This window comes from Gopherus evgoodei, chromosome 4, assembly GCF_007399415.2.
Source record: "Gopherus evgoodei ecotype Sinaloan lineage chromosome 4, rGopEvg1_v1.p, whole genome shotgun sequence".
NCBI classification, from domain to species: domain Eukaryota; kingdom Metazoa; phylum Chordata; order Testudines; family Testudinidae; genus Gopherus; species Gopherus evgoodei.
In genome coordinates this window covers 118,833,018-118,860,320 of record NC_044325.1, presented here as the reverse complement: position 1 = coordinate 118,860,320, position 27,303 = coordinate 118,833,018, and the positions used below count along the sequence as shown (strand labels likewise).

The following is a 27,303-nucleotide window of genomic DNA, read 5'->3' as shown; positions in this document are numbered from 1 at the left end:
CTCTACGACTCAGGGCTTGGGATTAGAACCTTTCTGTGCCAGAGAGGTTCAAGATGTCATGCTGAACAGTAGAAAGGAATCCACCAGGAAAACTTACCTTCAGAAATGGAAAACATTTTACCACAGGTGCACTCATCACTACCGATCTCCTGTTGAGTCTCGTATCTCGGAGATTCTAAAATATCTTTTCTCTCTAAAACAAGGAAGTCTGTCTTTGAGCTCCATTAAAGTTCACCTAGAAGCCATCACAACATTTAATTCTCTTGTGTAAAGTTTCTTGGTATTTGTGAACTTTGCAACTTCCAGTTTCATCAAAGTTTTATCCAGACTCTTTCTGAATGTCAGAGCCCACCTCAATTCCAGACTTGACCTTAGTTCTTAATTTTCTGATGGAAACCTTCCTTCAACTAGTTACCTGTACCTATTTAAACCTGGCCATGAAAGCTACCTTTATAGTGGCAATTACTTCTGCTCAAGGATTGGTGAATGAGGGGCTTTGATGGCTGATCCCCTGTAGGCTGTCTTCTTCAAGAACAAGAGATGCCTCCAACCACATGCACAGTTCTTATTCAAATTAATCTTGGACTTTTATATCAATCAAGCTATTCATCTGCTGGTTTTCCATCTTAAACCTCATCATGCTAGGGAGGGTACTGTTCTATAGACTTTATACATTAGGAGATTGCTAATATATTATTTGGACAGGACTAAACCTTTTTAAAATTGTTCTCAGGCTATTTGTGTCTATTGCAGACAGAGTTAAAGGGGTTCCATTGGCCTTTTAAGTTGCATCTTCTCTTGTTACACCGCTGCTAATATGCCATGCCCTCTTAAGGTCACAGCCCATTCTACCAGATTTCAGTCCACATTTATCATCTGTTAGAAAGTTCCTCCTGTACCTTGGTGGGTCCTGTGCTTATTGGCAGATTTGCTCACCTCAGTGATCTTCCCGACAGTCTGGATCAACTCCTGTGTCTGATCAGGAGTTGGGAGGTTTGGGGAGAACCCAGGCTCGCCCTCTTCTCCGGGTTCCAGCCCAGGGCCCTGCGAATTGCAGCTGTCTATAGTGCCTCTTGTAACAGCTACATGACAGCTACAACTCCCTGGGCTACTTCCCCATGGCCTCCTCCAGACACCTTCTTTATCCTCACCACAGGACCTTCCTCCTGGTGTCTGATAACACTTGTACTCCGTAGTCCTCCAGCAGCACAGTCTCTCACTCTCAGCTTCTTGTGCCTCTTGCTCCCAGCTCCTCACACACACTTCCTCTCCTCTAGCTCCTCCCCACATGACTGGAGTGAGCTCCTCTTTAAACCCAGGTGCCCTGATTAGCCTGTCCTGATTGGCTGCAGGTAATCTAATCAGCCTGTCTGCCTTAATTGGTTCTAGCAAGTTCTTGATTACTCTAGTGCAGCCCCTGCTCTGGTCACTCAGGGAACAGAAAACTACTCACCCAGTGACAAGTATACAGGTAGAGGGCAAATATACTTGTCACAGATATTTGGCCTCGGTAAACCTTACAGCACACTTGGCAGGGTTTTCTGTAAGGCCAGCTCGCCTGAAGGTATCAAGGACTGCCTCCACCTTCTCTAGGTGAGTTTCCCTGTCTAGGGTATGAATGACCGCATAGTCCAAGTAAGCAGCAGCATAACTGTTATGTGGGTGTAATAGCTTGTCCTTGAGGCGCTGGAAGGTAGCTGGGGCCCCATGTAGTCCAAAAGGGAGGACAGTGTATTGAAAAAGGCCCTCTGGTGTAGAGAATGCAGTCTTTTCCTTTGCGTCTTCTGCAAGGGGAATCTGCCAGTACCCCTTTGTCAAGTCTAGAGTAGTCAAGTACCGGGCATTACCCAGCCGGTCCACTAGCTCATCTATCCAAGATATGGGGTACACGTCAATCTGGGATACTTCGTTTAGTCGCCGGAAGTCATTCCAAAACCTTGTGGTGTCATCAGGTTTGGGCAACAGCACAATTGGAATGGACCACTGACTGTGGTATTCTTCGATGATCCCCAACTCCAGCATTTTTTTTACTTCTGCTTTTATTTTCTCTCTTTTTGCCGCTGGCACCCAATAGGGCCTCATTGTTATTCTGGCCCCAGGGTTTGTGACGATGTGGTGATACGTCTCGGTTGTTCAACCCGGTTTTGTTGAGAACACATCTTTGTTCCAGAGGATCATCTCAGACACCTCATTCTTCTGGTCTGGTATTAAATCAGGAGACACTCTCACCTGTTTGGAAGGCTTGTTTTCCTGGGTTAGGTCTTTTTGGACAGTTGAACACGCCTCTTGTGCATGCCAGGGTTTCAGAAGGTTGATGTCATAAATCTGTTCTTGTTTTCGGCGTCCTGGCTGCCGCACCTTGTAGGTTACTCCTCCCACAGTTTCAGCCACCTCATAGGGCCCCTGCCATTGGTCCAGAAGCTTGCTTTCTGCCGTGGATACCAACACCATCACCCAATCCCCTGGTTGGAACTGTCAGACTTTTGCCTGGCAATTATAATAGGTTCTCTGGGCCTCCTGGGCCTTTTCCAAATGTTCCTGTACAATAGGGGTGACACGGGCTATCCGGTCTCGCATCTGTATTACATGTTCTGTTATATTTCTCCCCTCATTGTGTTCCTCTTCCCAGATCTCTTTGGCGATGTCTAGTATGCCATGGGGGTGACGCCCGTATAATAACTCGAAGGGGGAAAACCCAGTTGAGGCCTAAGGTACCTCCCGGATAGCGAATATAAGGTAGGGTAGTAGAGTGTCCCAATCCTTCACGTCCCGACTTACCACCTTCCGTATCATAGTCTTGAGGGTTTGGTTAAACCTTTCTACCAATCCATCACTCTGCGGGAGGGAGGCTGAAGTTCTCAGGGTATGTATATGGAGCAGTGTACAGAGGTCCTTCATCAGTTTTGACATAAATGAGGTTCGTTGGTCTGTTAATATCTCCTTTGGTAGCCCCACTCAGGCAAAGATCCCCATCAGCTCTTTGGCTATCATTTTAGAGGCTGTGTTCTGCAAGGGGACGCCTTCTGGGGCCTGGCCTATACTACGTGTTTAAACCAATTTTAGCAGCGTTAAACCGATTTAACGCTGTACCCATCCACACAACGAGGCCCTTTATATCAATATAAAGGGCTCTTTAAATCGGTTTCTGTACTCCTCCCCGACGAGAGGAGTAGCGCTAAAATTGGTATTACCATATCAGATTAGGGTTAGTGTGGCTGCAAATTGATGGTATTGGCCTCCGGGCGGTATCCCACAGTGCACCACTGTGACCGCTCTGGACAGCAATCTGAACTCGGATGCAGTGGCCAAGTAAACAGGAAAAGCCCCATGAAATTTTGATTTTCATTTCCTGTTTGCCCAGCATGGAGCTCTGATCAGCACAGGTGGCAATGCAGTCCCAAATCCAAAAAGAGCTCCAGCATGGACCGTACGGGAGATACTGGATCTGATCGCTGTATGGGAAAACAAATCTGTTCTATCAGAGCTCCGTTACAGAAGATGAAATGCCAAAGCGTTTGAAAAAAAAATCTGCAGGCTACACAGTGCTGCGTGACAAGCGTAACGGGAAGCCAGAGACTCAAATGGACGCTCATGTAGGGAGGGAGGGGTACGGAGGACTCCAGCTATCCCACAGTCCCCAGCAGTCTCTGAAAAGTATTTGCATTCTTGACTGAGATCCCAATGCCTGTAGGTTCAAACACATTGTCCGGCGTGGTTCAGGGAATAGCTCGTCAATGTACCCCCTCCTCCCCACCACATGAAAGAAAAGGGAAAAAATAGTTTCTTGACTTTTTTTAATGTCACCCTATGTCTACTGAATGCTGCTGGTAGACGTGATGCTGCGGCAGTAGTAAAGAGCAGTATCTGCTCCTCTTCCCTCCCCGGTGGCAGATGGTACAACATGCTTGATAACTGCTGAATACCCCTGGCTGGCCTCAGGGGCACCTGGGTAAAAATAGGAATGATTCCTGGTCATTCCCAGTAGATGGGACAGAATGGCTGGTAACCGTCTTCATCATAGCCACTGGGGGCCGAGCTCCATCAGCCCCTCCCTTTCCTGTGTAAAGAAAAGATTCTGTCCTGCCTGGACTGTCATAGCAACGGCATGCTGGGCTCCTCTCCCTTGCACTGCTTAATGTCCTGCCTGGACTGTCATAGCACCGGAAGGCTGCCTCCCCCTCATTTTATCTCACTAACAAGTCACTGTTTCTTATTCCTGCATTCTTTATAACTTCATGACACAAATGGGGGGGACACTGCCACGGTAGCCCAGGAAGGTTGGGGGAGGAGGGAAGCAATGGATGGGGTTGTTGCAGGGGCATCCCTCATGAATGGCATGTAGCTCAACATTTCTACGGGATCTGAAACAGAGCAGCTGTGCTCTCTAATACACTCCTTCTCTAGTACATTAGCCCCATATTTTAGGCAGGACTGACTCTATTTTTAGAAACCATAAAGGATGGATTGACTCGCGGAGTCATTCCCAGTTTTGCTTTTGTACCCCTGGCCGATCTCAGCTAGGGGCACCCATGATAGCAGCAGACAGCACGGAAGGACAAATAACTGTCATCTCATTGCCAAATTACACTGGCAGCAGATGGTACAGAACAACTGATAACCATCTCTGCTGTCATGCAAAAGCAAATGAATGCTGCTGTGTAGCGCTGGAGTATCACCTCTGTCTGCGGCATCCAGTGCACATATGGTGACTGTAAAAAAAAAAGGCTGAACGGGCTCCATGGTTGCCGTGCTATGGTGTCTGCCAGGGCAATCCAGGGAAAAACAGTGCAAAATGATTGTCTGCCGTTGCTTTCTCGGAGGAAGGAATGACTGACGACATTTACCCAGAACCACCCGTGACAATGATTTTTGCCTCATCAGCCACTGGGCTCTCAATCCAGAATTCTAAGGGGCAGGGGAGACTGCAGGAACTATGGGATAGCTACGGAAAAGCTACCCACAGTGCAACGCTCCAGAAATCAACGCTAGCCTCGGACCATGGACGCACACCGCCGAATTAATGTGCTAGTGTGGCTACGTGCACTCGACTTTATACAATCTGTTTTATAAAACCAGTTTATGTAAAATCGGAATTATCCCATAGTGTAGGCATACCCTGGGTAGCGAGTAGCATAGTCCAAAACAACAAGTATATATTGGTGGCCCCGAGCCGTTTTCTCCAGGGGTCCCACTAGGTCCATGGCTATTCGCTCAAAGGGGACCTCTGTGATGGGAAGGGGTACTAAAAGTGCCCTCAGGTGGGGACAGAGACTGTGCAGCTGACATTCCAGGCAGGACGCACAGTACCTCTGCACATCTTCATGTACTCCGGGCCAGAAGAACCATCGCAGGACTTGTGCCAGGGTCTTCTCTACCCCCAAATGCTCCCCAAAAAGATGACTATAAGCAAGACTTAATATAGCGTTCTGGTGTGTTTGAGGTACTAGGATCTGCTGTATCTTCTGCTCCTGTACTGGTGCAACCAGGGGTGGTGCCAGGGTTTTTGGCGCCCTAGGCACAGGGCTGGCTCGCCAGTCCTGTGGCTCCGGTGGACCAGCCGCAGTCATGCTTCGGACGATCCGCTGGTCCTGCGGCTCCGGTGGACCTGCCGTAGCCGTGCCTGCGGACTGTCCACCGCAGCCACGGGACCAGCAGACTGTCCACAGGAATGCCTGTGGCAAGTCCACCGGAGCCGCGGGACCAGCGGACTGTCCGCAGGCACGCCTGCGGGAGGTCCACCAGAGCAGTCTGCCTCCCTCCCAAATCCTGGTGCCCTAGGCGACCGCCTCGGTCGCCAAAATGGAAGCGCCGGCCCTGGGTGCAACCCAGTATAAGAGATTCTTCTTCATTATGAAGTAGGGTCCTGGTCCCTGGGTTTTCCTTTCCACGGGAACCCCATCTATTTTAGTCACCTCCTTCCTAATGTTGTCGTACCTTGGGTCTTTGGCCTGGTCCCGCCCAAAATTTCCAAAATCTGCCCGACATCTTGGGGCCTAGTCTCTATTGCCTCTACTGGTTCAGAAGCGTTAGGGTGGGGTTCAGACTTGGGTGCTTCTCCCTCCTAGTTGGCCTCCTTTTCAGCTGTTCGGGTCTGCCTGCCTACGAGAGCGACCCTCTGGCTTTGAGTCAGTATTCGGGTTCCCAAGGCCTTAGCTGCCCTCCCTTCCCTTTTTGACTTTCTACCTTGTCTGGGAATGGAAAATAAATCTGGGGATATTTCAGAGAAAACTGGGGGTTGACAGTCTACTATGGAGGCCTCACTAACTTCAGGGTTACCCTTTTCCTCCAATTCTACTGGGAGTAAGTTTCCAAACCCTGGGAAGTCCTTCCCTATGAGCACCGGGTATGGGAGTTTAGGGACTACACCTGCTGCTACCTCAGTAGTGTTCCCCTGAATTTCGAGTTTTACTGGGATGGTAGGGTAATAACCAACTGTCCCATGGATGCATGTTATCCCCGTACGCTTAGCCCACAGCAGTTGATTACATGTCGCAAGCTTCCCTGAGACAAGCGTGTCATAGTATCTTTCCCCAGTCTGAACCTTAGAGTCCAAAAGTTGGGGTACTAGCATAAATTCCTCTAAGCTTAATTACCTGCTTAGATCTGATAAGCTGCCACCAATCAGGAATTCCAGTTCCTGATACAGTTTGGTCCCCCCAAAACCTTCCCTGGGGACCCCAAGACCCAAATTCCTTGAGTCTTACAACGCAGGGGAATAAACCATTTCCCTCCCAAATTCCTTGAGTCTTACAACGCAGGGGAATAAACCATTTCCCTCCCCTTCTCCTCCCCTCCAGGTGTTCCCTCCCTGGGCTCCTGGAGAGATATACAGATTCAAGCTCCATGAATCTAAACAAAGGATTCCCCCTTCTCCTTTCTTCCTCCCAGATCTTTCCCGCCCCGGGTACACTAAGAGATCAATGTGATTCAAACTCCTTGAATCACAACACAGAGAAATCAGGTGGGTCCCCCCCCTTTCTCTCCCCCTCCCTTCTCATTCCCTGTTAAGTATAGACTCAGTTCCCTTGAGCCTCAACAAGGGGAAAAATCAGACAGGTCTTAAAAGCAAAACTTTTAATAAAAGAAAAAAGAATAAAGAAAATCACTGTAAATTCAAGGTGGAATATTACAGGGTCTGTCAGCTTCTAGAAACTGGAGAAAAAGCCTCCTCCAGCAGAAATACAATTTATAATACTTCCAGCAAACTACACATTTGCAAATACAGAAACATTCAAAAGACTATAACCGCCTTTCTTACTAAAATACTCACTATAAGAGACTGTAGCAGAGAGATTGGCAAGAAAACTGGTTGCCCGTCTAGTCCCTTCCAGGACCCAGAGAGAACAAAGCAAAACCCGAAAAACACAAACAAAGGCTTCCCTCTACCGAGATTTGAAAGTATCTTGTCTCCTGATTGGTCCCCTGGTCAGGTGCTTGGTTCCCTGTTTGTTAACCCTTTACAGGTAAAAGAGACATTAACCCTTAACTATATGTTTATGACAAAGTGTGATAGCACTCCCCGAATCAACGAGTGCCGTGGTCTCTACCCCATTTAGCCAGGACCGGCGCTTCCATTTAGGTGGCCTAGGCAATCGCCTAGGGCGCCAGGATTATTGGGGGATGGCATTTTGCTGGGGGGGTGGGGAGGCAGGCGGTTTCGGTGGACCTGCCGCAGGCATGCCTATGGAGGGTCCCTGGTCCCACGGCTCCAGTGGATCTGCCGCAGGCATTCCTGTGGACAGTCCGCTGCTCCCGCGGCTGTGGTGGACCTCCTGCAGGCACGCCTGCGGCAGCTCCACCAGAGCCACAGACCAGCGGACCCTCCGCAGGAATGCCTACGGCAGGTCCTCCAGAGCCGTGGGACCAGTGCACAGGGCAGCAAAATAACCGTGCGCCTAGGGCGCTAAAAACACTAGCCCCAGTCCTGCATTTAGCTTTACTGGTCTGGTATACATATGTGGGGTTAGTGAGACCCCCACAAGGTGGATTAGGGAGCATGGGTCTGCCCAGTTCCTCAGGTTACACTGCATCGGCTCCTCAACCACTGTGCAGCTATATGTCCCCACTCCCTGCAGGCATAACATCTATATGGAGCCCTAGGCATTCCCCGGTCTCTTGGTTTGGGCAATCTAACATCATGATCCCCTTCTCTCTCAGTGCTCTGACTCTTTGTGGCTTATGGTGAGCCTTCAGCCCCTCTCTTTTTCCACCTGGGCTTTCCTAGTGGCCCCGTCACTCGAGCTCTAGGGCTTAGTGCTGCTAGTTTAACCCGGGGACCCTCTTCCTTAACTGGTCGAGTCAGCTCCCTCGCTGTTCTTCGCCTTTCTACCAGTGCAACAACCTCATCACAGGTGGAGGGTTCGTTCTGGCTTACCCAGGCACGAAGGTCTGGCGGTAGACCCCTCATGTGTCGGTCAATGACCAAAACCTCTAGTATCTCTTCTGCACTCCAGGACTCTGTTCGCAACCACTTTCGTGCAAGATGGATAAGGTCATACAATTAGGACTGCAGGGTTTTATTTTCCTGGTACCTCCACTCATGATACCGTTGGGCCCGCACTGCAGTCGTTACTCCACATCTGGCCAGGATCTCTGCTTTCAGGTGGGGGTAGTCTGCTGCAGCCTATTCAGGCAGATTATAGTCAGCCTTCTGGGCCTCCCTACATAGGAATGGGGCAAGGATGCCAGACCACTGATCTCGAGGCCAGGCCTCCCATAGGGCTATCCTCTCAAAGGCCAGAAGGTATGCCTCTACATCATCCTCCCGTGTCATTTTCTGCAGCCAATGGCTGGCCCATATGATCTGCATCCTATCATGGCCACGGTTCAGCTCTGTAAGGGTCTTTACCTGGTTTACCAGTTCTCGCAACATAGCTCGATCTTGAGAAACCTGGTCCATCAGCAGGCGATTAGTCTCTTGCTGCAGCTGCACTGCCTCCTGTTGGGCAGCTGCCTGGACATGGATAGCCTCCTGCTGGGCTGCTGTAGCTTGTATCAATGCCCGTACTAAGTCATCCATTGTGGTGAAAAAAAAATAAACCTTCTACTTTTTTTTTAAATCACCCTCCTTCTTCTGCCACGCTGTGCACACCAGATCCCACCCCTGATACCAGTTGTGACTAAGTTCCTCCTCTACCTTAGTGGGTCTGTGCTTATTGGCAAATTTGCTCACCTCAGTGATCTTCCCCACAGTCTGGATCAACTCCTCCTGTGTCTGATCAGGAGTTGGGAGGTTTGGGGGGAACCCGGGCCCACTCTCTACTCCGGGTTCCAGCCCCGGGCCCTGTGGATCGCAGCTGTCTATAGTGCCTCTTGTAACAGCTACAACTCCCTGGGCTACTTCCCCATGGCCTCCTCCAAACACCTTCTTTATCCTCACCACAGGACCTTCCTCCTGGTGTCTGATAACACTTGTACTCCGTAGTCCTCCAGCAGCACAGCTTCTCACTCTCAGCTCTTTGTGCCTCTTGCTCCCAGCTCCTCACACGCACTTCCTCTCCTCTGGCTCCCCCCTATCTGATTGGAGTGAGCTCCTTTTTAAACCCAGGTGCCCTGATTAGCCTGCCTTGATTGGCTGCAGGTGATCTAATCAGCCTGTCTGTGTTAATTGGTTCTAGCAAGTTCTTGATTACTCTAGTGCAGCCCCTGCTCTGGTCACTCAGGGAACAGAAAACTACTCACCCAGTGACCAGTATATTTACCCTCTACCAGACTCCTGAACCCCACTGGGTCTGTCACACACCTTACTGAAAGATGTTAGACTATCCTATCAAAGAAATCCAAAAAACTACTATATGGGCTTCAGCCCACACTTTCTCAAGACACTATGCCTTATTGCATGCCTCTAGAGCAAGTGGTACCTTCAGTTCTGCAAACACTTCTGGACCGGGTTCCAAAGCTCACACCTCCTTTAGAGTGTATTGCCAGGAGTCACCTCAAGTGGAGAACCCATAGAAACACTACTCAAAGAAGGAGGAAAGTACAGTAACTGGAGTTCTTTTAGATATGTGTCCATATGGGTATTCCACTCCTTTCCTTCTGCTTTGGAGTTTTATCACCATGGGACTGTGTGGTAGAGAAGGAACTGAGGGTGGTTCCTCCATCGCAGCCCTATATAACCTTGGTATGGGGCATGAGGATAGCTAGGTGCATAAGCAGACCAAATGAGCATTGCTGCCAAAAACCTCTGATAGAAGGTACAGGCATGCCTCAAGTGGCACACCCAAAGGGACACACATCTCTAAGAGCTCCAGTCATTGCACAAGGTGAGTAACCTCTCCCTTTTAACAAATCTTGGGAAACTGCATGTATTCCAAAGGATTGGAGAATTGCCAATGTATTTCCAGTATTTAAGAAGGGTAATAGGGATGACCCAGCAAACTATAGACCAGTTAGTCTGATGTTCAATATCAGGTAAAATAATTGAATGGTTAATTCAGAATACTATCAGCAAAGAAATGCAGACTAAAAATATAGGTGGGTCTTGTCAAACAAAACTGCGGTCTTTTCCCGACAGGATTACAGGTCTAATGTATAAAGGCAGCTGTTTTGATATAGTATCAGAGGGGTAGCTGTGTTAGTCTGGGTCTGTAAAAAGTGACAGAGTCCTGTGGCACCTTGCCACAGGACTTTGTCACTGTTTTGATATAGTATGCCTGGATTTCTCTAAGGCATTTGACTTAATACCATGTGACATTTTAGTTAAAAAATTTGAATTATATGGAATTAATTTGGCACATATTAGATAGATTAAAAACTACTTTAGTGACAGATCTCAAAATTATATCAGTGAGCAGGGTTGCTTCAAATGAGGTTGCCTAGGGATTGGTTCTTGGCTGAATGCTATTTAATATTTTTATGAGCAATCTAGATGATATAAAATCTTTGCTGGTAAATTTATGTAGATGTCACAAAGATTGGTGAGATAGTAAATAATGAGGAAAACAGGTTACTGTTAAAGAATTATCTGAATCACCTTGTTAAATGGTTACAGCCCAACAAAATGCATTTTAATACAGCCAAATGCAAGGTAATACATCTGGGAACCAAGAATGCAGATTGTACTTAGAGGATGGGAGACTTTGTCTAGGAAAGAAATGACTCAGAGAAGGATTTAGAGTTCATTGTAGATAATCACCTGAACAGGAGCTCTCAGTGCAAAGTTGTAGTAAAAAGCTAATGCAATCCTTGATTATATAAAGGGAATATTAGGTAGAAGAGGTGAAGTGATCTTTTCTCTGTACAGAACATTGGTAAGACCACTACTGAAAAACTATGTCCACTTCAAGAAGGATATGGAAATAGGGGAGAGAATTCAAAGGAGGGCCACAAAAATGATCAAGGGGATGGCAAACAAGCCTTACAATGTGATGCTTAAAGGGCTCAACTTATGGATCTTACCAGAGAATTGTTGTTACCAGAGAATTGTTGGGGTCCTATGCTTTACCCATGGCGTTACTGGAACCCACGGGGCATGCCTCCCACTTTCAGATCTTTCTTGGTTCTTCAGCCTTTCAGATATCCTAGCAGATGATTTGCTAGCTCACATAAGGGGGTCCAGGAGGTTATCGTCGGTATCAAGCAAAACTCTGAAGGCCTGTAAAGCTTCGGAACCTCCACCTACTACATACACTGCAGGAGGCTCAACCTCAATTTCCTTTGCACTCATCATCCTCATTGCCTGATGAAACTGTAGCTGCTTGGGATTCCTCACCTGTGCAAGATGATTACTTGGCTTAACAAGGTCTTTTAAAGAGAGTAACTACCTCTCTTGATATTACTGTTGAAAAGGTCCAGGAGAGTTCTTACAGACTCGTGGACATTCTGGGTTGGCAGTGCCTTTTAGAGTGGCTGTATCTATCAGTGATGACAAACTAGAGCACACAAACTCCTTGTGGCAAACACCATCTTCTCTGGCTCCAAAATCTAAGAGAACCAAAAGAAGGTATTATGTTCCTTCTCAAGGCTATGAACATTTTTATAACCATCTTTGGCAGGTTCCTTAGTTGTCTTGGTGGTGAATTAAAGAGCACATCAGGGTGCTGAGTTGAGTACCAATCTCCTGGATATCGGAGTTCCCTTTGTCTTTTCCTTTCCCACATTAATTCTGTTTATGAATCCTTCTTTTCTGGGTTGGGGAGGTTATCATTATTTGACTCTCCATATATATGTATGGGAGTTGCAGGCTTGTACCCTGCTCCGACCAGGAAGGGGTTAAAGCAGCCCTGGAGAGGACTGTGGCAGAGAAAAGCTGGGCTGATTGGGAAAGCAGCCACAGCTGTAGCCAATGCAATCAGGGCCCAGCTGGCCCTTATAAGAGGGCGGTGGGCCAGAAGGATAGAAAAATACTCTCTCTAGCTTCTTGAGAGAGAAGGACCGGGCTACCTAGGAGCTGAGAAGGGTACCTGAGGTGGAGCAGTGCTGGGGAAGGGCAGAGGGATCTGGGGAGCTCCAGCCTAGTAAAACCGCAGGCTACAGGCCTTGCAAAGAGGCCAAAAAGGTACTGAGGCTGCAGAGGGGCAGCCCAGAGATAGGCAAAGACAGCAGGTCCTAACTCCCCTTGCCGATGATGAGTGGTTTACAGACTGCAGTCTGCGCCAGTGAGTGGGGGCTAATGGTGACTGGCAGTAGCCACTAAGGCAAAGTGGGGATATAGGATTGCGGGTTCCTCTGGGTGGGGAGACCCAGATTGTGGGTTACTGTTGGGGGCAGAACCCTGACATAGCAAGCACTGGCATCCAGGAGGGACATGGGGGGCCTGTGGCAGGTGAGACACCAGTCTGAGGGCGCTCCAGGCTGGAACAGCTTATTTCTGAGACAACCAGCCTGAGGCACTGCGCCGATGAGTCGTTCCCCTGCCACAAGTCTATTAATCTGTTCATTGCCTATTGGGCTTTTCACTCTCACAGCAAGTTACGGACACTGGGCTACTGTATTCTACTGTGCTACATCAGTGCAACTGTGCCACTGTAGTGTGTCTGGTCAAGATGTGCTTTGCTGACAGGAGAGCACTCTCCCGTCAGCATAATTACTGAGAGGTAGAAGATATGTCGGTGAGAGAGCATATCCCACCTACTTAGCGCTGGTGTGCACAGCCTTGTGGTTGATGTAACTTGCGTCACTCAGTGGGGTGGCCTTTTCACCTCTTAGTGACATAAATTACATCGACATAGGCGGTAGTGTAGACAAGCCCTTTACAGGTCCTCATGAGCAACACTGAGGCAATGTTCTATAACAACAGGCAGAGAGAGGCCAGATCAGACAGAGTCTATCAAAAGGCGATACATCTTTGGGAGGTTTATATCACTGACACAATTCATTTTAATGCCTCCTATCTTCCTGATGTTCAGAATAGCTTGGCGGACATCCTGAACAGATTGTTTGGGAGAGATCATGAATGGTCTATGAGTCTGGATAGTGTGAGATTAATTTTTTAACCCTGGATGGGCGGGTCTCTTACATAGACCTGTTTGCTACTTGTTTCAACAAGAAGTACCATCTTTTTTGTTTGAGAGCAGGTCACAGTAAGGGATCTCTGAACTCTTTCTTACTGTCTTGGAAAGACAAACTGCCCTATGTCTATCTTTCCATTACACTCCTTCCAATGACATTTATCAAGCTCAAGCAGGATAATGCAAGCATGATTAGCACTGGCGTGGCCTCACCGCCATCTGCTGAGCCTTTCGGCCATGTCTCCTTTGACACTACCTCCAGATCTTGACCTGATCTCCCACAGAACCATGGTCGCCTGCTATGTCCCACCACATCTGCTGTTTATCTTATGGCCTTGATGTTCTCTGGTTAAAACCTTAGGAGGCCGAATGTTCGGGGACGGTGCAAAATATTCTCCTGAATAGCAGAAAGCTACTCAATATGCTTACCTGTTGAAATGGGAATGATTCTCCTTATGGTCAAAGCAGAAAGGGGTTTTGCCTGTGCTTGCCCCTGTCAGTCAGATTCCTAAGGGTCAGTAGCTTATATATCCATGTTGTGGATCCCAGTTCTCCCTGGAACTTAAATCTGATGCTATCAAGGTTGATACTCACCAGTTCAAAGGGTAGACCCATCTGTTCTTTCCTGCATTTCTCTATTAAAGTATCATTTTGGTAGTTGTTACTTTCACAAGAAGGGTGGCGGAGTTACACAGTCTTTTACCAGGACAAGGTATACTTATGTCCACATCCAAAATTTCTGACTAAACTAGTAATAGATTTCCACCTCAGTCAAGCCCATTGTGACGCTGCATTCTATATGTTTATGGAAATATGTCATATTTACACTTATAAGCATAACTGTAATATGCTTTGTGCTAGATATGCCATGTAACATATCTTTGCAAAGGTTACGATCTACTGAATATATTCATCCTATTTGTAGGTGTCATGAAGTCCCCAGGCGATGCTCTGGAACTGCTCCCCACAAAGCCAGTCAGGACTTTGGGGAGCCTCCTCTCCCATGGAGCAGACTGTTTTCAGGGCAAGAAGCTCACACAGCTTCACCTCCTGAGTCTGACCTTGGAGCTTTCAGCATATGCCCCTCCATGCGCTTCCCACAGCGAGTCTGCCCAGGTGGGGTCCTGGGGAAGTCAGAGGGTCCTGTATGCACCCCCAGCTTCTCAATCAGATATGACTCTCATCCAGCCAGTAAAACAGGTTTATTAGATGACAGGAACACGGTTTAAAACAGAGCTTGTAGGTACAGAGAATGGGATCCCTCAACTGGGTCCATTCTGGGGCTCAGCGAGCCAGACAACCCGGTCTGCTCTCACTTCCCGTCCCCAGCCAGCTCTAAACTGAAACCCCCTTCAGCCCCTCCTTCTCTGCTGAGTTCCTTTCCAGGGCTAGAAGGTCACCTGACCTCTTTGTTCATCTTTAGCTATTCCCTTGCAGGGGGAAGGGCCTTAGCCATTTGTTGCCAGGATACAGAGTGGCGGCCATTTATGCACACTGGAAACTTAAGAAATGCATAGGGGAAACTGAGTCACCCACCCAGTATTCAGAGGAAACATTAAAAACAGTCCCATTTAGTCACAGTAGGCATGTATCATTTTTATATCTGAAGTTATGAGCGTTGGCTCTATGGTTGTATTTGTAAGTGTTTGCTGTAGGAAACACATAAGGGAGATTTGGCCAACATATTTTGAAGGGACGATTCGGGTAATTAGGAGTATTTAACTAACAGTGGACTTTGGAAGACACCAATCCACATCTGAACTTTCCTGGAAACATTCAAACAAACATGTAAACAATGGAACTCATTTACAAAACTTTTCTTAAACATTACATGAATATATTGTCTCATACTATAGAATTAGAATTTATAATCCCCATTCCATGATGAAATAGCTTTGAACTATAATGTATCTTAATTAAAACTATCTTTAGATATGTTTTTCTTCAAAACACATTTTATCAAAAAAATCTGATTTAAATAAAAAGAACCAGATTTTTTTAATTTTTTTAAACCATTGATTTTTATCCACCCTGATCCAAAGTAAGGACAGCCTGCAGAAGGGCACATATAATTACTAGCCTCCCTCTGTTGGCTTCTTGCCAACCAACTCCCATCCCACCAGCAACCTGTAGAAGTAAATATTCAATAACTAGCCTGTGTCTTCTGCACTGTGTTTAAATAAGCCACATTCCCCTAATGCGCATAGCCCACCTGGTCTTTATTAACCTTCTCTAAGTTACCAGAACAAGTATACACACCCTGGATGATAGGTCCATCAATAGCTATTAGCCAGGATGGGCAGGGATGGTGTCCCTAGCCTCTGTTTGCCAGAAGCTGGGAATGAGCAACAGGGAATGGATCACTTGATGATTATCTGTTCTGTTCATTACCTCTGGGGCACCTGGCATTGACCACTGTCGGAAGACAGGATACTGGGCTAGATGGACCTTTGGTCTGACCCAGTATAACCATTCTTATGTCACCCAGCCTACAATGCAGGTCCAGGGATCCTACCCAAATGGGGAAGTCTGTGAAAATGTCTTACCATCTCGAAGGTCACTGAAGACTGGGAAGAACCTATGGGAGTGGAATTCCAAAATTCAACAAAAAGCAACATTTTATCAATGTTGACATGGTGACTACAATTTTGACAATAACTTGTTCTCCCCACCCTGTCATAACTCTAGTCCCAGATTTGGACCTTAGCATCCAAAATATGGGGGTTAGCATGAAAACTTCCAAGTTTAGTTACCAGCTTGGACCTGGTATTTGCTGCCACCACCCAAAAAATTAGAGTGTTTTGGGGCACTCTGGTCCCCCTGAAAAACCTTCCCTGGGGACCCCAAGACCCAAATCCCTTGAGTCTCACAACAAAGGGAAATAATTCTTTTTCCCTTCCCCCCTCCAGGTGCTCCTGGAGAGATACACAGAAGCAACCTCCGTGAATCTAAGCAGAAGGAGTCCACCCTCTGTAGTTCCAATCCTGGAAACAAAAGCACTTTCCTCTTCACCCAGAGGGAATGCAAAATCAGACTTCTCCCTGACTTCTTCCTCCCACCAATTCCCTGGTGAGCTGCAGACCCAATTCCCTGAAGTTCCCCACTAAAGAAAAACTCCAACAGGTCTCAAAAAGAAAGCTTTATATAAAAAAGAAAGAAAAATACATACAAATGGTCTCTCTGTATTAAGGTGACAAATACAGGGTCAATTGCTTAAAAGAATATTGAATAAACAGCCTTATTCAAAAAGAATACAATTCAAAGCACTCCAGCAACTATAGACATGTAAATACCAAAGAAAAGAAACCACATAACTCACTATTTGATCTCTTTGTCCTTACACTTGGAAACAGAAGGTTAGAAAACAGAAATCACTTCTCAAAGCTGAGAGAAAAGCAGGCAGACAGACAAAGACTCAGACACAAACTTCCCTCCACCCAGAGTTGAAAAAAAAATCCTGTTTCCTGATTGGTCCTCTGGTCAGGGGCTTCAGGTGAAAGAGACATTAACCCTTAACTATCTGTTTATGACACGCCCCCCAAATTGCAGACAGTGGGGAAGCTCACTGGCGGCGATTTTGTTCTAGAACTTTAAAATAAACAGATTAATACAACACATGCACCTTTACATATACCACTAAGTATATAACAAACAGACTTGTACATTTTAAGAACACTTTTTAACTACTGGATATACTTAAAGCATCTTCCATCTGATGGGTCACTGGGCCGAGGTGAGTTACTGGAGACTGGTGAGGTGGATGAATAGGGCGTCCGTGGCTTGACTTGGGTTGTATGTGGGGTCTTTGGCTGTCCTCGGTTGTAGTGTTTATGGTCGGTGTGCCCCCTGGGGTATTCGTTCCCCTTGACCGTAGCTTTCTTGCTTTCTGCCACTTCCATCCATCTGGCTCCAATCTCCCCCGCCTCAGCGAGATTTTTGGGTTTTCCATCTTGTATGTACCGTGTTATGTCCTCAGGAACACCATCCAAGAACTGCTTCATTTGTATGAGGAGGTGCAGTTCTTCCAAGGTTTTAACATTGTGTCCTGATATTCAGGCCTCATAATTTTTCCCAACGTAGTAGGCGTGTTTGAGAAATGACACATTTGGTTTCCACTTTTGGGTTCTGAAACGCCGACGAGCATGATCCGGGGTTATCCTCATTCTGTATCTGGCCTTGGTTTGAAAAAGTTGATAGTCGTTCATGTTCTCCTTAGGCATTTCAGCTGCCATCTTTGCTAAAGGTCCACTGAGCTGTGGCCTTAATTCTACCATGTACTGGTCTTCAGGGATGCTGTACCCAAGACAGGCTCTTTCAAAATTTTCCAAGAAGGCCTCGGTGTCATCACCTGCCTTGTAGGTGGGAAATTTCCTGTGCTGTGGAACAATCATTGGTGCAGGGTTGTTAGGGTTGGCTGGCGCATGCAGCCCTGCTTGCGCTAAGTCCAGTTCATGTTTTCTCTGTTTTTCCTTCTCTTCATTTTCTTTTTGTTGTTTTTCCATTTCTCGGTGGTGGGCCGCCTCTTCTTCTTCTTGTTTCCTTCTGTGGGCCACCTCTTTTTCTTCTTGTTTCCTTCTGTGGGCCATCTTTTCTTCTAGTTTTCTTTTGTGGGCTGCTTCGTTGGCTGCTTGTTCTCTTTTGTAGGCTGCCAATTTGATGCTTTCTTCCTTTTCTTTCATCTCCATCTCTTTTTGTTTTATTTCTAGTTCCTGTTTGTTTTTTTCCATCTCTCGCCTGTGCTCGGCATCTTTGATTTGTTCTTCGGCCTCCATTTTTGTCCTGTTAGGCATGGTTCTTGTTTTCTTGTGTTGGGGTGCCCTCCGGTGCTTATTGTCTGAACTGCAGGCTCTCTGTTACCTCCTGAAATCTGCCTAGCAACAGTGCTTATTTCCCTTTCTTCCTCTAGCGTAAACTAGAAAAATGACTTCATTTGCATGTATATAGTGCTGGTATTTGCCTCCTAATGGGAGAGCTATTGTGTCACAACAGACTCTTTTGTCACAGCTTAATGGTTCCTTGCTTAATATGCAAGCCAGAAACTGCAAGAGAGAGCAGAGAAAAAAAATTCTCTCTGGTTCCCCTTTTAAAACCAAACTGTTTCTCTCTGCTTAAAAGCCCCTAGCAGAGAAAAGAAAAATATAATATTCCTACTGGCTTCTGGATTCTCTCTATCCCACTACACTGCACACCATGTCATAACTCTAGTCCCGGATTTCGACCTTAGCGTCCAAAATATGGGGGTTAGCATGAAAACCTCCAAGTTTAGTTACCAGCTTGGACCTGGTATTTGCTGCCCCCCATAGCAGCTGACACATCGTGGCAATCACACACACAAGGGTGGTAACATTGATTTAAATGCCTGTCCAATTTACATAGGAGTCAAAGGAGTTCAAGAGATAACTTGTTGAAAGAAATTGTATGCATATCCCAACTGAAGGATAAAAAGGTGAAAGAGTTCCTGAAACATGAAAAAGAGAAGAGAGAAAAGGACAGGAAAATGGTTAGATCCTCATAGCCAGAATTGCTGGGAATGATGGAGAGGTAAACAACCATCCTGGAGAACATTGTGGTTCATTGATCAAGGACTGTACCACAGCATATGATTCCCCTTTACCTCTGATACCTTCACAATCTGGAACACACCATTCACTCCAACAACACCAAGAAATAGGTTATTTTCTAGACAAAAACTTCAGCCTGTCTCCCGGTCCTTCTTTGTGCAAGGCTTAAAGTCTTGATGGATCTGGCAGTGGTCCCCCTACATGTGCTTCTTGCAGTCACTTCAAGCAGCGTGAGTGTGGGTCACTCTGAGGCACCAAGGTATGCCTCAGCACCAGGAAATGGATAAAAATGCCAATAACTCAGTAAGTTACAAACTTTCACTAAAACTACTCGCCACTAACTAACATGTACAAATATGCGAAAGAGAAGCTCACTGAAAGAGCTTGCTAAAGAAAGGATGATAGAAGTTACAGCAATTGTCATAGGCAGTAAGAAGAAACTGAGGAAGTGCAGGGTCAGCTGGGTGCTTTGTACCAGTGCTATGAGCGTACGGCACCAGACGGTCCTCAAGCTACCCCGATGGGTACCACTGGGAAAAATTTCTGACAACTGTGCTCAGAGTGCAAATACACCTAGAGTGGAATGGACTTGTGCAACATATCTTGAAGAACAACAGTTACAAAAGCTTAGTAACCATTTTTTCTAGACATTCCATGCTTCAGGACAACAAAGAGAACAGTGGACAATAAGAAACTCCCTTATTTCCCTCACCTGCAAGGAATAGACTCTTCTGCCCCATCCCACCTTCCAAACTGCGAAGAATAGTTTTGAGCAGCTTGCTTATACACACTTGTGATCTTGAAACCACAAAGTGGTCTGCCCACTGCACTTTTATATAATTTTTTTAGGTTTTGAATGGGTTTTAAAATTTGCAAATTGTTTATTTCTAATAATTATTTTACTGTGAATATGGAGTACATTTTAATTGGTATATTATGTTTATTAAATGTAAATTGAAAAGGTCTTTGCAGTTGTATTTCTGCATCTTGTACAATTCATTATAAAGTTCACCTTCAGTGAACAAATTCATTAAACAGTTCACTAAAATGTCTCACATGAAACTTAATAAGAACTTTGCACGACTGCACATACGTAGCAATACTTGTCCAGTAATCTTGATTAAAACCTTGTACAAAAGAATATATATTGTTCACAAGTGGCCTGTAGCTTCAGAGTTGGAGCACAGTGGATTCCTGACTCTGCCCCTCAGCAGTTGCATCATTTCATAGGTTCCTTCCCTCTGGCTGTTCAAAACCTTCTGCAAGTCTGCCAATCTCTGCCTTGCCTCCATCAGTAAGTCTCTCTCCCTTTCTTTCACAAAAATTGTGCAAAACACAGCAAGCAGCTATAATCAAAGGCAAATACTTTTCATCTATATCCAGCCTTGACATTGGGCTCCTCCATTTACCTTTCAGTCTTCCAAATGTACATTCCATTATCCTTCTGCAAATACTCAGGGTATAGTTAAACAATTCCTTTCTACCATCCAGGAGTCCAGTAAAATGCTTCATAATCCAGGAAAGTAGGAATAACCTTGGTCTCCCAGAATGACTGGAGGAATCGTAACACTTTTATTGTCCATAGATACCATGAGAGCAGAAGTTCAATTTCTCATTACAGAAAACAGTCCATAATTTCTAAAGATCCTGGCATCATGGACCTTTCCAGACCACCCCACATTAATGTTTGTGAACATGGTGATTAACCAAGACCTGCAGCACCCGGGAGAAATACCTTGTTCTTCTGATGACCTCAGAGGCCTGGGGGATCAGGGTAGGCAAGGAATAGGTATTTGGGTCCCATCAGTGACCCCAACTGTGCATAACCATTAATAACCTCCTGTGCATTGCCCTATTTTATTACCCTGGGAACAGCACCTTCTTGGAAGCAGCATATGTCTCCAGTGACAACAGTCTCGACAATTGATCTACTAACAGCCAGACTAGGTTAGCTACTGATGGCTAGCAATCACGTGTGGCAAGCTTCCAGATGGCAATGGTCACATGCTTCTCCACAGTGAAGAGAGCTTGCATGCAGCTCTTCCACAACTGGAGCTCTAGGGCAAGCTTTACACATGTCTCCAGGAATGTGGCTTTTGACATCCTGAAAGTGCTGTCACTGCTGCTGGCCATCGTAGGCCTGCAGCACTATCTTGTCCCACTAGTCAGTATGTGTCTGAGCCTAAAAGTGTTGGTCCAATGAGTGAAATTGTGTCAGTGAAAAATCTAAGAGCCTCATCTGCTTGATTTCAGTCTCCTCCTCCTCAGGGGACCTTAGCACTCTGATTCTGAAGCCATTGCACTATTTTATATATGCTTGTGGCATCCTGTTTGTATCATCTCCTTGAGGATAGTAGCATGTACCCATGTTTCTTCCCTGCTGCTTGACAGTGCTTTGAAAATGTCACTGGCTCACCGAGGCCATATGGATTTTGGGATGAAAGAAGAGGAATTATGGGAAGTTTTTAGTTTGACTCCAAATATCCTAATCCTCTTTTCTTCTGGTAGGTATCCCACAATATGTGGTGAAAAAACTCCCAGAATGCCCACAGCACAGTGGTAAAGCAATGCACCATTGGATGTCTGCCAGGAATACTAAACTTTTATTTCAAAACATTGCTGTGCTAAGTGATACAAGGCAAAAGTGCCTTACTTGAAGGATCACATTGTGCTGTGTATGTACTGCTCACACAACAGTTGTTGTGAAGGCACTTAAACAAAACCCACAGCAAGTTTCAAGTGTAGACATCCTCTCAGGAAGGTGGTTGTGGAATAAAAGACAGGAAGAGTGAAAAACAGAACTGTAGAAAAGATGTGGTTCTATAAAAATCTCTTAACACTCACAGTATTACAATACAGTACCAAACACTATCTGAAAGAGTCCTCAGTTAACTAGAGAAAGAGATCTTAAAAAGAGGGAAATTGATTGCTCAGAATAGCACAATAAATATTCATGTAAAAGACCCTATGGAGAAGAACATCTCAATAGTCCTATTCAGTTGCCGCTGGAAACAAATGGGTCTGCAGAGTAAAGGAGCTGGTGAGAGCAGCATTCAGCTGCTGTTACAAAGTAGAATATCTGCTTTTTCGCAAGGGTCTGAGCATATGGCTTCTTAGATTAAGACTTTTACCCTGCTCCCAGCAACTTTACAGAAATGGCCTTTCAGCCAGTCAGTCACCACATAGTCTCAGTCAGGGATTCTCTTTCACATCTGACAACCTAAATGTTTTCATTTTCTTCCTTTCCATAGGTCTATGTAATATTACTCTTCCAAAGCGTATGGCAATGTACAGTGCTGTTCAGCGTATAAAAGAAATGGAGGCCAACACATTTTCCATGTTGAAACTTGATAGATTTTTAGCTGATGCAAATTGGACTATGACTGAAGAAGCAATTAAAACTGATTACCCTTATAAAATGAGTAATTTATCTTTATTATATTTCTTACAAAGAAAATTATGCAAGAGGCAAAAGTAATGCTTGAAACAAAAGAATGATTCACAGCTTTTGATTTACACTGGCATCCATTGCAAGAAGGGTAGACTCTCCTGTATTAAGTTTACAGGCTAGTGGGAGAGAATTGTAATGATAAATGAGGTCTCCGGTTTGATGGAAATATCTGATATACCATTAATATTATGGGGCTTTTATGAAGGGGGAAAATTAATATACCAAAAAATTAGGGGCTAGATATCCTGCACAGACATCCTTAGAAGTAGATTGTTCAGATCATTATTTGGGTTGTACTGGGGCTAGGATTCAGACTATGATTAGATTGATCCATGACACTCTTGTGACTCATTATTTAATTCAAGTTTATTATTAACTCTGTATTAGCATTTGACTAATCATCCAGCAGGTCACTAAACAGAATATATATTTCCTTCTAGTGCTCAAAGAGCATCTACAGTAGCAGCTACTAAACTTTTGAAAATTAATCCTCCCCTTCAGAAAAATTAAAACAATTTCACCCTTTTATCCTTCACATGTGGTGTTCAAGGCCTGCACAAATGAAGTCACTCAGAGTACATTGTATAAATCTTTATAATATGATACTTCATAGTCATTCTTTCCAGCATTCTTAGCATTTAAATACTTTAAGAAAACCATAACAATGCCATACTTTTTTCTAATAACTTTGGTTTTAAATAATTTATTTATTGTAATTTATTTATAGGAGTATAAATAAGCTTCTTGAGAGTAGGGGACACAGCCATCGTCCATGATTCACAGAAGGAAGAACAGAAATAGTTCAGAATCTTTTTGAAAAATGTTTTAATTTTTAATATAAACATACAGTTTAGATCCTTAGATTTCTTCGCCATGATGAAATACTGCAAATTTAATTTCTGACTTTATTGTCTTGATGTAACAATTTCTATTTGTGTCTAACTCCATATGGAGATTAAATTTGCATTTGAATTAGCATTTTAAATTTAATGTTAGCCTTTGTTTTTTAAACATAGTTCTCTTAGTTAGCTTTTTGGTTCTCATGTTTCCAATATGTTACGATCAGTTCACTTGTTTCTGTTTTTCTTATTTAGTTTGACATAGAGGAAGTTTCCCAAATTGTTAGAACACTTAAACGTCCAGATTGTAACACAGACATTTCATATGAGACAACACCTCAACAAATTGCTGACATACTGGAAGAAGTCAGGTTACGTCTTTTAACAGCACAAATAGTTAGTATTCCATCTATTTGGTTATATTCTTATTTTTCTTGATTAACACACACATTTTAATTTTAGTACTATTATTATTTAAGGAATGGGTATCCAAATGTGACCTGTGGACCACTTTGGACCTCAAGGCTTTAAAATGTGACCTTCAAGGATGACAGTGTTACGAAGAAATGTTGTACTTGACTAGAAACTGAAAATGTATACCCTCAGCTATGTGATATAACTTTTAAACTGAAACATTTGAATCAGCCCTTACAAGGAGGATTTACAAGGAGGAAATCAGTGAGACTACTTTCCCATCTATCTCTCACTGTTTCCCTTGGAGCCTCAGGAGCAGCTCTGGTGTGAGCCTAGAATGCTCTGACCAGCATCTATGCCCCTTCCTTGATTCAGCTGCTAAGCAGCTCCCCCACTGATCCTCTGCTGCATCCTAGGGAAGGGACGAGAAAATAATTCTGGCTTGTGCATTAATTTCTTTCTTGCCAGGTGTTGGGAACCCCAGAGATAGCATTATAGAAGTTTGAGTGCATCTATATTGGGCCTATGGGAGTATCTGTCAAATGATGGCTCCTTTCCCCAATGCAGCCACCCAGGGCAGCCCAGGAAAGGATTAGAAAAGCTGAAGCTGAGAACCCACAACTGATTATGGCTCTCAGATTCTCTGCCTTACCTCAGGCTAGAGAATCTTTGCTCCAGCTTGATTCAGTCCTCAGGAGACCATACTCCAGCAAGGGATTGTCAAGAGTGCAGCACACACCAGTTACTCTCCCCTCCACATGCCCCTTTACATCAGGAGCTGCAGGCAGGGAGGCATAGGCTCTGAATTCAGTGGCTCTGTATCCACTGAGGACTCTCGCATATATGGAGGACTTACTGATAGTTTCTGCTCCCTTTGTGTTGTGTGAGTGGAGTATGATAGAGAATCCACCTCAATGTACTGAGTGTGGTCCCTTGATCTTTTTGAAATATGTTTGGCTGTCCAGTTGAAAAAGCTGGGCATCACTGAATTAAGGATAAACTTAGAATCTTTCTACCTTCTAAGACATGTGCTGAAAGATCTGATTTTCTGCATAACACTTATTGGCATTACGAATACCTAAAATAAAGCAGTATTTTCAGTTTTCCTGCCTTAAGTATTAGCGATGTGAGTAACTCTTTCTAGAGATCAGAGAAACCTGAACTCTGATCTTGATAGATAAAGGAAAAATGATTTTTAAATCAGATGCAATGTGGAAGGAGAGTTATGCCTTTGCTCATTTTCTTACCCAGGTGAAACACACTGTGTTAAAGACAATAAGACATGGACCTTGCCAAATACCAAATTCAGGCGGCCTTTTATGCAGATTGTCACAGTTTCAGTGTAACTGCACCTGTATTTCCTCCTCCATGGTCCACTGCAGGAGTTCCCAGTCAGGTTTCAGGCCTCCAGGCATCACCTATCCCAGGGCAGGGCCCTTTTCCCATCCCCTTCTGACCAGGCATTTTAAGGCTTCTCTGATCCTTACATTGTACTATGATATCCCCAGCAAGCCAGTCTGCCTAAAGGCCAGCATCTGAGCTTTCCTTTCTCTCTGATGTTACAAGATTTGCCCCTTACTTTGTGGTACACTCATTTATTAGGGTTACTCTTCTGGGAGTGGGGTAGGGTTCTGTAATTCTATCAATATACTGGTTTGTCATTTGTGTTCTCATACGGAGCCTTACCTCTCCCTTCTTCCCTCCCAATGGAGCTATTCTGCAGGACCTAGGTTCCCCAGGGTAGGATTCTTCCAGACCCGGAATCAGACAAACACACACATTAACAGAGCACATCTGAGAGGGCTGGGTTAATTAGCACTCCCAAGCTGACGTCTTATATGTTCCTAGACTCAGTAGGCTGGGTCAAGCAGCACCTCCAGACTGTCACCTTCATATGCCATGGGCACAGCCTTGGAATAGAATGTGCATGAGCAGGCTGGATTGAGCAGCACTTTCAAAAGTCAGGTTTAGAAAACTATAACTGATTACACAAGTCAGGGTCAGAAGGCTATACCTAGAAAGAGAGAGAGCTGGATTCTCACTACTCTGTGAAGCTTGAATCGATCGGGGTTCCCGTGTGGTGGTGGTAGCTTAGGGTCTGGAGTGCTGGAGACTGGCAGAGCCCCTAGTACGATCAGTCAGGAGAAGATGAAGTCCCAGTGGAACTGATGCAGATTTTGGATCCAGGCATCAGAGCACTTACTTGATCATGAGTAGGGGTTTTTGTAGGGAAAGAACGATGATTCAAGGGAGAACACTAGATTTGTTTATGGGTAAACTGATGGCTCAAGAGATATACCAAAGTTGTTTTGTTAAGGCTAATCAATACGAACTGTTCATTCCTGGCTATGGGCGGCGTTCCTCTGAGGGAACTCACAATGCAATTAGGCAGCTTCAGTATTTTGAATACCAATAAAGGATTTATTACTAGAATTGGTCTGATAACTACTGATCTGGGTGTGTCCAGATGTGTGTTCATTAACATCTGAAACAGAGATCCCCCAGAGTTCATTGCGGTTCTTGCCTTGGAATCTCTGTTCTCCATTCTGTATGCTAATGTGGATGCCTTCCTGTCCCATCCTTGATGCAAATGAGGCTGGGGGAGTTTCATTAATCCTGTCACCCTTGTCCAGAGGGGTTTAGATGCGTCTTCAACTGTCTTTTTGTTGCTTTTTGTAAGTCCTTCTTCTGAATGGCTTTGGTTCAACCAGAGGCTGGGGGGTGTGGGGAAGGTCTTTTGTGAGTCAAACAGGCTGGGAACTGCGCCCTGGTTCCCCAAGAACTCAAAATTGATAGGTAACACTGAGGGCTATGAACAGTATATCGACAGCAGTTACAAGTTACCAGGGAGGTCTTTCTAAGCAAGCACATTTGTTCTTAAGGTAAAAGCTTTAAACACACATTAAAAATACCAGGAGTCACCCATCAATCTTCTGAGTCCCCAGTAGGCCAAAATCTTTCCAACCCTTCCACAAAATTTGAGGTCATCCCCTTGAACAGAAGGTCCTGTCTATTTGATCAACCAGAAAGAAAGGCCTGAATCAGTTTAAATGAAGCCTTTTTATGCAAAAGCCCTTTCTTTCTTTGTTAGTCTCTGAAAAATCCAGGTTGAACCAGTATATGCCAGCCCAGTTTACAACTGAAGTGATTGACCTTAAGCACTCCCCACTGTTTCTGGTTTCTGAAGAAGCTGTAATAACCTTGTCCCTGGAGCTGCATACAATCCCTAGCCTACAGTGATACATAAACTTAATACAATATGGTCCCCAGAGATATTGCATAGGATTGCAATATCCATCACACCGGTGATATGGTGGCAAGCAATGTTCACTGTGGCATGAATGGCCAACAGATGTATAGATACACACATCAAGCTTTTATACAAAGGTACAGAAAAACCCCGAGGACATGTTCTGTTCTGGGCAAACCTTTTGGGGGAAAAGCCTTAGTGAATGTTGCTCTTAAACAGTCATATCATTGGCCTAGACTCAGCATCATTACATCTGACAGTTTGGATGCTGGCTGGCTGAAATCCACCGAAAGAAGCTGTTCAGCTGAAGTTCAGACCGTCCTGTTCCAAAACAGGA

At 45.1% G+C, this 27,303-nt stretch overlaps 1 protein-coding gene across 1 annotated transcript in view; it reads left to right on the top strand.

Annotated features, from left to right (window-relative positions):
* The window catches only part of LOC115651191 (sodium/hydrogen exchanger 10-like), a 354,344-nt gene that overhangs the window by 132,337 nt on the left and 194,704 nt on the right, over positions 1-27,303 (top strand). Inside the window, 2 exon segments of the mRNA XM_030562150.1 lie at positions 22,264-22,428; positions 23,556-23,698. Coding sequence (XP_030418010.1) covers positions 22,264-22,428; positions 23,556-23,698 — 308 coding nt within the window.